The sequence below is a fragment of the Odocoileus virginianus genome, chromosome 28 (genome assembly GCF_023699985.2).
Source record: "Odocoileus virginianus isolate 20LAN1187 ecotype Illinois chromosome 28, Ovbor_1.2, whole genome shotgun sequence".
In the NCBI taxonomy this organism is placed as follows: Eukaryota; Metazoa; Chordata; class Mammalia; order Artiodactyla; family Cervidae; genus Odocoileus; species Odocoileus virginianus.
This window is the reverse complement of record NC_069701.1, coordinates 15,514,433-15,528,120: the sequence shown is the minus strand read 5'-3', so window position 1 is coordinate 15,528,120 and position 13,688 is coordinate 15,514,433. Positions and strand designations below refer to the sequence as shown.

At 46.4% G+C, this 13,688-nt stretch overlaps 1 protein-coding gene across 11 annotated transcripts in view; it reads right to left on the bottom strand.

Moving 5' to 3' along the window:
- TENM4 (teneurin transmembrane protein 4) overlaps positions 1 to 13,688 on the bottom strand; it is an 861,213-nt gene that overhangs the window by 13,679 nt on the left and 833,846 nt on the right. For all 11 annotated transcript variants that reach the window (XM_070457221.1, XM_070457226.1, XM_070457220.1 and 8 more), the window contains 3 exons: positions 9,845 to 10,080; positions 6,466 to 6,762; positions 1,446 to 3,060 (listed from right to left, as the gene is read on the bottom strand). In XM_070457221.1, coding sequence (XP_070313322.1) covers positions 1,446 to 3,060; positions 6,466 to 6,762; positions 9,845 to 10,080 — 2,148 coding nt within the window. The remainder of the gene's footprint in view (positions 1 to 1,445; positions 3,061 to 6,465; positions 6,763 to 9,844; positions 10,081 to 13,688) is intronic.

Below are 13,688 nucleotides of genomic sequence, written 5' to 3'. Positions count from 1 at the left end.
CTTAAAATTCTGTGTTGCCATGACGACACCTGGTTCCACCTGAACTTAACTTTTCTCAAACCTTGAGCTCACCAATGCTTTTTTTATGGATATTTTTCTTACGGAAATGTTTTTCTTAAGCTATGTTAATGAAACTATGTATTTGCTTTGGAATTTGCCTTTCTTCAAGATGGTTCCACCTAAGACTAACATTTTTTCTCTTCTCAAACCTTGGGCTGATAATAGCTCAACAAACCAGTATTCAGATCAACTGTTTTATGGCTGGGGGATGACACACCTCGTGTCATCCTATCTCAAAAATGCATATTGTGGGAGGGGAGCCTGGTGAAATTCCGTCAGCCTTGAGGTGTCTCTTATCTGATTAACAGCTTTCTAACAGACATAAAACATCTGGCTAAAGACTAGCAGGGGGCACTCTTTCTGCTGCCTTCTGATGTCTATGTCAGAAGCTTTCTCTATATCTTTTATACTTTAATAAAGGTTTATTACACAAAAGCTGAGTGGTCAAGCCTCGTCAATGGCCCTGGATTGAATCCCTCTTCTCCGGAGGCCAAGAATCTCGGTGTCTTTCACGGCTCAACAACAACCTTTCACTACCAGGGTTTTTTTTATTCCCCCCCCTCCCATTTGTCCATCTGTTCTTTGTTCCTTTTGCTCCCTCATCCCCTCCCTTTTTGGATTATTATTTTAGCCTTCATTTTATCTCCACTATTGACTGATAAGCTATGCCTCTGTTCTACCTTTCAGTAGTTGCTCTAGGATTTACAATATGCATATTTAACTTGTCGGAGTCTGGGTAGATACTCTAACTTCAATTTATAGATCAGGAAACCAGAATTCAAAGGAAGTAAAGTAAATTATGTGACTGTCATAGCTTAGAAATAATGGATCTTTTCTTTAGTTCTGTCTCCTAAGTCTGAATTTTCCATTTACATGATCCCAAATAAGAGAATTGATTTCTTGTTTCTCTGTTTTTTTTTTCAGTACCTTTGCTCAGTTTATCTGGGACACATAACCAGCTTGATCTTTGGGTTAGAAACTCTCAAAATACATCCCAAGGGATGCATCCAGTGAGATATTAGGGTTTCATGGTAAAAACAAAAGGGGGGGCAGTTTCATGGTCAAACAAGTTGGAAAAACAGTGAGTAATTATGTGAAATTATATGAAACAGTTCCCTTTGCTACAAGAGTTCTCAGAGCCCTTCCTAAGCTGAAATGGATCATGAAAATTCTGGAATGGTGGTTATCCTATCAAACTGACTTGATGCCAAAACCAGTTCAAAGCATTTCTCATAACTAGTGTTTCTTTAAAAATACTTTGGAAAATGCTGCTCTAAGAGAAAGTCAATATTTCCCATTATACCATACTGGCTTTGTCAAGAAAGATGATCCTAATGACCAGAACAATCGAGGTCCCTGCCCTCTGAATGAGCCCTGATCCTCACCTGTCATGAAGCACTTGATGTCCTGAGAGTTGCTGATGGGGTTGTTGTTTTTAAACATGTAGAGATTAAAGGGCATGATGTTGTTGCTACTAAGGTGCTTCCACAACTCGTGGTCTGGGCTAGTCCAGCGACCAGCCAGCACGTCGTAATCCCGCCGGCCCATGTGGACGAGCTTGGTGAGTGGATCGTAGAGGCCACCATGGTAGCCAATGATGATCTGGAAGTTGGGGTTGGTGTCCATGTAGATTTCCCCATAGGCCGTGTACAGGATCTGCTTGATCATTAAGCCCGTCCCACTGAAGACAGCAAGGGGGGTCCCGATGTTGTCACAAGCTATGTAAAACTCGTCTCCGCTGCTCAGCTCCATGGCGAAGAGGTGCCCTTGCAGGTCGTAGTAGAGGGATGTGATCTCAGAGCTGGAGTGGTTGTAGAGGTGGGTGACCTTGGTAGGGTTGGTCAGGTCTGCATAGAAGAACTGCAAGTGGTGACTCTGGCTGCTCTTGCTGGACACCCGTCGTCCCAGGCCATCGTAGCGGTACCTGACGCTCCAGCCACCACCCCGGTTGTAGGCCTTGATGAGCAGGCCGGCTGAGTTGTACTCAAAGACATCGCTGCCTCGCTGCCTCAAGAAACCGTCCTCGTCCATCTTATACTGTACATCGCCCAGCCTGGTGATCCGGTCACGGAGGTCGTACCGTAGTGGGGTAAGCCGCGCACTATTTCCAGGGCTCAGTAAGTGCAGGTTCCCATTGAGGTCATAGCTGTATCGCCAGAGTGGCTTGTCATTGATGGAGACCGTCTGCAGCTGGCCATCGGCATCATACTCATAGGAGTAGCGGGTGGTGTTGGCATAGGGTCCTACCTTCAGCTCCTTCTTCACCACTCGCCCCATGTTGTCATACTGGACGGTCATCCAGTACATGAGTGAGCGGAAGATCTCATATTGCACTTCCTTCATTCGGCCGTAGGCGTCAAAGTGCTTGGTGTGGGTCATGACCGTCGTGGTGATGATCTGGTTAATGTCATAGTAGATGACGCCAAACTTTCCGAACTGCTCCGTCTTGCCCGACACGTCGTCATAGCGATACAGGTCAATGGGCAGTGGGGTCTCGTTGATCACGGCCTGCATGCTGGTCACCCGGAAGCTGTTGTCATAGTTGTAGTCAAAGCGGGCATTGACCATGCCTTCCTCGGTGAAGCGGAAGATCTGGCGGTCGATCAGGGGCCCGATCTGACGGTAGCGGATGGTGCAGGTGAAGCCCTCGTTCTGTAGGTTGACGGTCTTGAGCATGCCAGCAGTCTCATCGTAGGTGAAGCTCACCTTGGTGGTGTCATACAGTAGCTCGGCCAGCTTGGACAGCTTGCCATACTTGTATATCACCCTGCGGCCGGTGCCCAGGTAGAAGGTGTGGAGGAGGTGCCCATCCTCGGTGAAGTCCTGGATGACTGAGGCATTGCCCTCGGGGGGCTGGTAGATGTTCCTGTAGTAACCCACTGAGCGGATGGTCTCCAGTGTCTGCCGAGCCACGTTGGGCATGGTCACAGAAGAGAGGCGGTCGTTCTTGTCGAACTCAAAGATGTATTGCCTCTGGCTGTGGAGGAGCAGCACCATAGACTGGAGGGAGAGGAAAACCAAGAGATGAGAGAAGGGTGCTGGGGAGGACGGGGAGGTCTGTGAGCCCCAGACTTAAAGGAAAAGAATGAAAGGCCAAGGAAGCTGGTGGTTCTTCTATGTTATGCCCAAACCAGAGCTTTCCAACCAGTGTGCCCTAGGATACTGCAATGGGGTATAGATGTGCTAAGAGAAGGCCTTCTCTCCACCCTTCGCCTGCCTATGGTGAGCAGCGTTGTCTGTTTGCCAAATGATTTCAGTGTGAGATGGGGTTGGAAGAACTGGCCTAAAGTATAAATATTTGCAGCAGTCTTTCTATTGGCTCCCTTGCTCCAGATTCCTTCTCAATCTTCCTACTCAAGCAAGAATGGTTAAACACAGTCTGATAATGTCTGTGTGTGTGCATGTAAGTCACTTCAGTCATGTCTGACTGTGCAACCCTATGGACTACAGCCTGCCAGGCTCCTCTGTTATGAGATTTTCCAGGCACGAATACTGGAGTGGGTTTCTGTGCCCTCCTCCAGGGAATCTTCCCAACCCAGGGATTGAACCCATGTCTCTTATCTCTAACTGTATTGGCAGGCAGATTGTTTACCACCAGTGCCACCTGGAAAACCCCTGATAATGTCTATTGCCTGCTAAACAGCTTCTGTTGACTCCTATGGCCTACAGGATAAGACATATCTGAGAAGGACATTTAAGGTTTTACATAGTTGTTTATGTAGTACCAGGTCACACACCCAGCCAGGGGTTCGGTGGGCTGTGATGGGAATGAGGAAACCTGGTTTCTAATAACGGATTCAGTGTATAGCCCTGGGCAAATTCTTTCCCTCTGGGTTCAGATTTTTAGGTCATGTTGGATGACCTTCAGGGTATCTCTTAGCACTATCACAAATAATACTCTTGCAGATGTGACTGCTGCAGGGTAAGGGAGATAGGTCACAGATCAAGCAAAGCCTGAGGTGGACAGCTGACCAGGTGTAGAACACAAAGCAGGATCTGGGTATCAGAACGGTTTCAAGAATAAGTCAGTAGGTAACAGGGCAAGAGACATCTGGGCATCAAAATTACCATTTCTCTTCTTTGAGACCAACTTTTGATTAGAGGCCTTTTCTGGTTCCTGGTTCCTAGGACGAAATGAATGCAGAGTTCCAAAGAATAGCAAGAAGGCCTTCCTAAGAGATCAATGCAAAGATATAGAGGAAAACAACAGAATGGGAAAGACCAGAGATCTCTTCAAGAAAATCAAGAGATACCAAGGGAACATTTCATGCAAAGATGGGCACAATAAAGAACAGAAACAGTATGGACCTAACAGAAGCAGAAGATATTAAGAAGAGGTGGCAAGAATAAACAGAAGAACTATACAAAAGAGGTCTTAATGAGCCAGATAACCACGATGGTGTGATCACTCACCTAGAGCCAGACATCCTGGAGTGTGAAGTCAAGTGGGCCTTAGGAAGCATCACTATGAACAAAGCCAGAGGAGGTGACGGAATTCCAGCTGAGCTATTTCAAATCCTAAAAGATGATGCTGTGAAAGTGCTTCACTCAATATGCCAGCAAATTTGGAAAATGCAGTAGTGGCCACAGGACTGGAAAAGGTCAGTTTCATTCCAATTCCAAAGAATGACAATGCCAAAGAATTTTCAAACTACTGCAGAATTGCACTCATTTCACATGCTAGCAAAGTAGTGCTCAAAATTTTCCAAGATAGGCTTCAACACCATGTGAACTGAGAACTTCCAGATGTTCAAGCTGGATTTAGAAAAGGCAGAGAGGAACCAGAGATCAAACTGCCAACATCCATTAGGTCATAGAGAAAGCAAGAAAATTTCAGAAAAACATCTACTTCTGCTTCATTGATTATGCTAAAGCCTTTGACTATATGGATTGCAACAAACTGCAAGATTCTGAAAGAGTTGGGAATACCAGACCACCTTACCTGCCTCCTGAGAAATCTGTATACAGGTCAGGAAGCAACAGTTAGAACCGGACATTGAACAATAGACTGGTTCCAAATTGGGAAAGGAGTACTTCAAGGCTGTATCTTGTCACCCTGCTTATTTAACTTTTACACAGAGTACATCATGTGAAATGCCAGGCTGGATGAAGCACAAGCCAGAATCAAGACTACTGGGAGAAATATCAATAACCTTAGATATGCAGATACCACCCTAATGGCAGAAAGCAAAGAGGAACCAAAGAGCCTCTTGATGAAAGTCAAAGAGGAAAGTGAAAAATTTGGCTTAAAACTCAGCTTTCAAAAAACAAAGACCATGGTATCTGGTCTGATCATTCCATGCCAAATAGATGGGGAAACAATGGAAACAGTGAGAGACTTTATTTTCTTGGGCTCCAAAATCACTGCAGATGGTGACTGCAGCCATGAAATTAAAAGACACTTGCTCCTTGGAAGAAAAGCTATGACAAACCTAGACAGCGTATTACAAAGCAGAGAGAGACATTAATTACTTTTCCAACAAAGATCTGTATAGTCAAAGCTATGGTTTTTCCAGTAGTCATGTATGGATGTGAGAGTTGGACCATAAAGAAGGCTGAGTGCTGAAGAATTGATGCTTTTAAACTGTGGTGTTGGAGAAGACTCTTGAGAGTCCCTTGGACTGCAAGGAGATCCAACCAGTTAAATTTTAAACTCAACCCTGAATACTCATTGGAAAAACTGATGCTGAAACTGAAACTCCAATATTTTGGCCACCTGATGCAAAGACCTACTCATTAGAAAAGACCCTGATGCTGGGAAAGATTGAAGGCAGGAGGAGAAGTGGACGACAGAGGATGAGATGGTTGGATGGCATCATTGACTCAATGGACATGAGTTTGAGCAAACTCTGGGAGATGGTGAAGGACAAGGAAGGTGAAGGACAAGATGTGTTGCAGTCCATGGAGTCACAAAAAGTCAGACACAGCTGAGCTACTGAGCAACACGATGAAATGAACCCTGATTTGAAGCAGAAAGACTTCCTAATGCCACTCTTAGTATGTGATGCTCAGGATTAAGCACTTCTTCCTTAATACTGATCCCCTGGCTTCCGCCTTGTTCTCTCTTGTGCCAGGTCACACCAGGCACCCTAGACCTCGAGCAGACCCCAAATCCTGCTCCATAAGTCCAGATAGTGTTTGGGCCTAGCTCCCATCTATCAGGTGGGACTTTCACATTCTTCTACCCCAGGAGCCCCCACTTGTCATAACATCATCATAATCCATCCAGACTCCACCCAGGAAGCCCCTGACCCTTTGATGCAGATTTTCCTGAACATTTCCTTTTGGAGACCACATGGGTCAGATCTGTCCCACTGAGGCAGCAGGCTAGGCCTGGACTTAGGCTGAGCAGAGTGAAGATCTTCTACATGGCAAGGCCAGTGATGGAGGGAGACAGACACCTGCCTTCTCTAAGTAGGTGTAGCTCCATGTCTTCCCATCAGCGAAGATCCTGGATGTGATGCGACCCGCCTGGTCATATTCCATCCTCTCAGACATGGTGCCCCTCTGGACGCCAGCAATGTGGCCCCCCGGGGAGTACGTCACGTTGACGCCGTTCAGCCTGCTGCTGGGTGACCAGAGGCTGGGCCGCCCCGTCTGGTCATACAGAATGCGGAGGGTAAACTTGCGGTGGTCATCGTAGATCTTCTCTGTGCGTGTCACGCGGTCAAAGTCCAGAGACAGGAGGTTCCGGTTGTGAACCTGGAGGAGAGGGTAGGAGGAGACAGACAGTCAGTCTAGACATCAAGAACTCGGTCTGAGAAGCTCCTGAGTAGAGGGGAGGGCACGTGTCTTGGGTGACAACAGACAAGGGTTTGGACTGTGGCTCCGCCAAGTTTCCTCATCTGTAAAATGGGAATAGTCGTGCCAACTGCATAGGGCTCTCGTGAGGATAAAGACAAGGCAGAGTCTGGGTAAACAGAAGCATATACGATCCATATAATTTCCTAACATGATTCTCCTGATGAGGAGACAAAGGCAGATCCTTCTTAACCCACTCCTGGAGAGGGAGCGGACATGAGGGTCTAGTAAGTCAGTGCCTGACCCCGTATTTCATGTGCCAGGCGCTGCGCTTGTGTTTGACACCAGGTAGACACAGTCAAGGACAGGCTCCAGATCCTGCGGCTGGTGAGTGGCGGGGCCTGGATTCGCCTCTCACCACTGCAACATGCCAACATATGATCTGTGGTCCTTCTTGGGGCCTTGGACTCCCCATCCCCCCTCTGGGGTCTCTCCTGCCCTCTGCCACCATGATCAGGGTCTCCTGGTCACCTCAGTTAGCTCCCAAGGCATCTTCTTCTTCCTGGAGGCCCTGGGAGGCAGTGTGTGTGTGAGTCTGGGATGCCTTCTCGGGCTGTGGGTTGCCTGGGGAACACTATGCTAGGTTTTGGAACATTTGCTCCCAGCAGGTGGCACAGTGGTAAAGGATCTGCCTGCCAATGTGGGAGACGTGAGTTCAATCCCTGGGTCAGGAAGATTCCCTGGAGTAGGAAATGGCAACCCACTCCAGTATTCTTGCCTGAAAAGTTCTATGGACAGAGGAACATGGAACCATTAAATGACAGCAAATGATTGTGGTAATTCTCAGAGGAAGTAGAGACATGTGTGTCCCACCCTTCTCCCCAAACAAATTCTAAAGCCTTGAAAATCAGGATTTATAATGACGGTGCTGAGACGACTTTAGCTCTGAATGGCCTGGTTATAATAAGGTTGCTTTCCCAGGGGTAATCAAATACAATTGCAGAAGCAAAAACAGTATGGCAGACAATTCCCATGAAAAATCAGAGGTGTTGGAGGCTGAAGCTGTGTTCTTTGCAGAGAGGGCAGAGGGAGAAGCAGGTTCTATGCCACCACCGATGACGGGGGTCCTTTCAAAGCATCTTTGGGAAGGTCCCTTGTGACTCCCCACAAGGTGCTACCACCCAGCCAGTTGCCCACCTCTCCCCATGGGGGGCCCCCAGTGAAGAGGAGCTACACCTCTGCCGCAAAATTAATAAAATTGAATTAAGCAGCTCACTGGGGAACTGCCTAATGCTTCCTGTGCTCGGCAGAGGCAGCAATGAGATTATTTTACATCTTTCTTTATTAAAAAAGTTCTAAGTTGTATAAAAAATGAACTGCATTATAGGGAGGTACACTCGGCTAACAGCCTCATTCCGCATGACACCACTGTGGGTGGCCATTTATTTTGGGAGGACTTGGGAGGTGGCGGTCACCCAACCAGAGCATCATTCATCTCAGCCTAGGAGAGGGACCCATTAATGGCTGGGAAGTTTTTGGTCCAGTTCACGCGGCAGAGAGGAGATCCTAACAGCACTAATGGCAGCTCTTTATTGAGCACCTGGGGCCTTCCAGCACTGGGCTAGTGCTTCAAAAATATCATCTGGTTTCTGCAGAGGAATCTGAAGCTCAGAGGAGCTGCTCAAGGTTACACATGTGGCCCCCAGGCAGGAATCAAACCTGGATCAAGCCTTCTACTTAGCCCATTGCCTCAGATGTGTGTGGGACTCTGGGAGAATTCACACAGGGGGGCTCGGTGAGTCTGCAGACAGTGTCCCACAGAGAACAAAGACAGCTAGACCTTCCTTGGGGAATCAGTGGAAGGCTGTTTCCTACATCAGATAGATAGTTGTTGGATTCTTGAGGACCACAGGAAGCCCTGTTTTCTGGGCTCCAGTTGTGTGATACTGAATCAGTCACATACCTGTCTGCTATGAGAAAGGCACCATGAGACAGTGTGCATATTTCCAGTTGCTGCCTAGCTATGCAAGTCTGGAAAAGTCCCTCCTCTCTCTGGACCCTGGTCACCTCCTACATGAAACAGGGCCTTAAATGAACTTTCTTTGTGAGAAATGGCCAGGGGGTAGGGTGCAGTACAAGACATCCCCAGCCAGGTTGCATGAGGATGTTTCTGCAGCTTTCAGGAATCAGGAACATGTGGCTCAGTCCTGGGGTGCCCTGCAGCTCAGCAAGGCTGCATGGAGCACCTGTGTGAGGGTCTGCGAGGTGCTGTGCTGAAGGTCAGGCTGGGCCCTCCACTTCCCTCTCCCCATCACCTGCCTTTCTGAAGCTGGAGGGAACTGGAGCTAGGTAATCTGGCCCTGGGGCAGAGGCCACACTACAGAGACATGGGAGTGAGGCAGTGAAAGCGCTAGTTCTGAGCATCCACATGCAGAAAAGTGCTCTGAGATGCCAGACTCCAGAAGCCAGCCCCCTGGCAGGGATGGCCATGGTGGAGTTGTTTTGCTCACTAAGGAAGAATAACTGCCTGCAAGGAGAATGTGGCTTAGGGTCCAAAGAGCTAAACTGAATCTTCATGCATGTTAGCAATGTGTGATAAGAATAACAATGACAACTAGAATAGGTATTACTGACTACTTTTATATGCCAGATTCCATATGAGACACTTTATGTATTATTTCTAATCATTACAGCAACTTGTAAATTGGTTTCATCTTCCCCATTTTATGGATAATGAAATCGAAGCTTTACGAGGTCATGGATTTGCCCAAATGCACTCATGGAACGGCAGAAGCTGGAAACCCAACTCAGAACTAACATCAAGCCAGTGATCGTCTCTCTAGCACAAGTGAAAAATACATGAGACTCTGATTATGTGCACTTGCTGAACGTGTTTCCTTTTGCGGATGAAGAAACGGAGGCCTGGGAGCGCCTTCTCCCCTATGTCAGCTTCCAGACCAGAGCCCAGTTCTCAGAGTTCTCAGAGTCCTCCTCCTCCCTGGCCCCCGGGACTCAGCCACCCCTGCTGGGAGGCCTTGCTCACCCGAAGCCGGCGCCCGAAGACGGTGACCTGGCCGCGAGCCTGCTCCTTGCGCTGCCGCCACTCCACCAGGTTGAGGCCGTTGTCGATGGGCAGCGTGACGTTCCTCTTGCCCACGGTGGGGTTGACGGTCCCGGCCAGCAGGTGGGGCTCCGTCTGCAGGGCCACCTCCATGCCGTTGGCCAGCAGCAGCCGCAGGGAGCCGTCGGCCCCGATGAAGTAGCTGTTCCGGACCTGGTCTGGGGGACAGACGAGGGGCGACTCTGTTTAGGAGGGCTGAGGAGGGGCAGAGTTGTACCGCAGAGGCACAGGTGTGGTCTCCAAATGTGCTTACGTTTCTGACCACAGGAGCAAAACCCTGTCATTGAAGAACACTAGAAAAATATATGGAGGTCCCTGAGCTCGATCTCCAAAGGAAACTACTCTAAGTATTTTGGTATGTTCCCAGATTTCACAATATTTCTGAATACATTTATGGTTAAAAATGGCTGCTTATAGAGTTTTTACTGATTACTGTTATTTTATTGTTGAATATGTTCATAACATTTTTCGTAATGACTGTACGCTATGCCATTATATGGAAATACCAGAACTTATTCGATTGGTCCTCAAATAGATATTCTGATTATTTCCAGTTTTGCATGATTACAACACTGCAAATAAATATCTGTTAATCATTATGCTAAAGTGACAGAAGTCAGGCACAAAAGGCCAGATATTATATGAATCAGTACATATATATGCAATATCTGCAAAAGGCCAACTTATAGAAAGAAAGTAGTGAGGGAAAGGGAGAAAGGGGTATGACTGCTAATGACTATGGGGTTTTCTCTTGGGGGTGATAAAAAAATTTCTGAAATTAGATAGTGGTGATGGTTGCACAACTTAGTAAACATACTGAAAACCACTGAATCATACTCTTTAATAGAGTGGATTTTATAGTGTGTGAATTATATCTTTATTAAAAATATACTTTTTGGATAAATCAATGTCTTCACTTTGGGTTATTTAATCAAAATAGACTCCTAAAAGTAGGAGTCCTAGAGCAAAGGGTTGAACATTTTTAAAGCTTTCCCACTATGGTAACAACACTCTTTACAATAAGGTGAAAAATAGCTCCAATATGTAAATCAGTGACAAAATGCCAAATATATGTTTTAAATCACTGTCATATATAAACATATATGTGTTGTATGTGTATATATATGACAGTGAATTTAAAGTAGACTTAATTTTGAAATTTTAAACCTGATTTTTAATTAGGATCTCTAGCTAATAGAACCTTCTGGAGAAAAAGTAAATTTAAGCTGTAAAATGCACACTGTGTTCTTTTCTAAAAATGGAAAAACCTGAGTTTTTACTGCGGTCATCCTCCTCTCGCCCTTTGTCAGCTGCTGCTTCTGTCTGCACTGCCCCTCTGTTTAATAAACGTGAGCCCAAGCTCTTCCTTCAAGGCTCTGTGTAAACGTCATCTCTTCCCAGAAGCTTCCCTCGTTCCTCTGGTTAGAACGAAAGCCTCCCCCTCCCTTAGCCTCTTTCCAGGTCTCACCAGTGGTCCTGCAGCTGAGTGGTGCAGGGGTTCACCGCTCCGTGAATGAATGAACTCTCAAACACTTCTGTTCAGTTCAGTCGCTCAGTTGTGTCCAACTCTTTGCGAACTCATGGACTGCAGCCCACCAGGCCTCCCTGTCCATCATCAACTCCCGGAGTCCACCCAAACCTATGTCCATTGAGTCGGTGATGCCATCCAACCATCTCATCCTCTGTCGTCCCTTCTCTTCCTGCCCTCAATCTATCCCAGCATCAGGGTCTTTTCAAATGAGTCAGCTCTTCTCATCAGGTGGCCAAAGTTTTGGAGCTTCAGCTTCAACATCAGTCCCTCCAATGAACACCCAGGACTGATCTCCTTTAGGATGGACTGGTTGAATCTCCTTGCAGTCCAAGGGACTCTCAAGAGTCTTCTCCAACATCACAGTTCAAAATCCTCAATTCTTCGGCACTCAGCTTTCTTTACAGTTCAACTCTCACATCCATACATGACTACTGGAAAAACCATAGCCTTGACTAGACGGACCTTTGTTGGCAAAGTAATGTCTTTGCTTCTTAATATGCTGTTTAGGTTGGTCATAACCTAGTGAATAGTGAAAAGCACTACTGCACAGAGATTAAGAGCACAGACTTTGGAGCCAGACCTCCTGGACTCAAGTCCTACCTCTGCTGCTCTCCTCCTGCAAGACCTTGGGCAAATCCCTTAAGCTTTCAGGCCTCTGTTTCTTTATCTGTTCATTTGGGATAATAACTGTACTGTTACCTCTCGGGATTAAGTGGGATGATGACTATGAAGATCTGAGAAGGGCGCTGAGCCTCTAGCGTGTGTTACGTAAATGTTAGTGATCACTAGTTGCGTGTGCCGTGTGCTGTGCTGGTCACTGTCACATCTATCTTTCGTCATCTTTTCTCCGTCTTCTCTGATGCATGTCACACACCTGTCAGAGTGAACTTTCCTAGTACCGATCATGGTCCTTCCATAGCTCCCCTTTCCCTGCAGATTCATGCTTAAGAGAATATGTCCCAGAGCCTATTTGTCTGGGTCCAAATACCTACTAGTTGTGTGACTTTGGATAAGCCACTTAAGCTCTTGATGCCTCATTATCTTCATTTGGAACAATGGAGATATTCATCATACCTCAGAGTGGTGTTGCATTTAAAAAGGACAATGAATATAAAATAATAAACATATACTTCACACAGAATAAGTGCTCAAAATGATAGCTATTGTTGTTATTATTGCATGTGCTCAGTAAACATTTGCTGGATCAGACTAAATATACACTGGGCTGTGTCAAGCAATGAGGAAACAGTGGTTTCTGCAGGGAACCCTCACTGAATCTTCCCTGTGAGGAAGTGTGTGTGTGTGAATCTTCCCTCCCCCCACCATCTTTCTCCCCTTCTCTCTCCCACACACGCAGAATTCTAAAATCTGCCTCGAACTTGCCATGCATTATTCAGTGACAATCTGTATTTTAGTCCCTTTGAACAGTGAAAAAGCCTGTGTCAATTTATCTTTTAAAGCTGTTCTTTGCTGAATCCACATATGTCCATTAGCGGTGCCTGCGGATGGAACAGCATCTGCAGAGACCCCATCTCAAACGATCCCCGTTTAATGTGAGCTGTGACTTCCCAAGGCTGCTGCTCATTAGTAGATGCTTCTTATTTCTTCCCATAGTTCAGACATGAGATGAAACCGAACGAGCTTTTTTGTGACAAAGACTCTACTGAAGCGGCTGCAAAACCGAGCATCTGAGTCTGGTACGAAATGAGGAAAGAGAGCTTGGCAGAGGTACCAAAGAGGAGAGAGAGGTAGCAGCTTTCCTGCATTCCAAGATGGACTTTTGACATTTTAATGTTTCTGAAATTGGAATGTGTCTTAAGTCCTCGTATGGCGTCTCCCGGCCCCCTCCACCTGAAAAGTTGTTATTAAATTGATGCTACATTTAAAAACTGAGGAGATGTGTCACTTTTGAATTTTTAAAAGTTGTCTAAATATTAGAAGGCCTGCGTTAACTTTTGAGAAAAATGTTGCAAGCCGGCTTAGACATATGGAGCAGAGGAGGCAATTCTTAACCACGGGGAAGAAAACGTTTGAAGGATAAGATGTTTGTGTGTCATCAGCTGCCCTCTCGTCCTTGGTCAGCCTGAACCCTGGCTGGTTAGGAATTGGTTCCTTTTCTCAGGAATAAATACCTAGGGTCTGTCCCAACCTACCGCTAAAGGTGTTTGGTGAAGAAGGAATTCCAGGGCTTGATTTCTCTTTCTTTGACTAGAAACTGATACTGTTCTTTGAGTT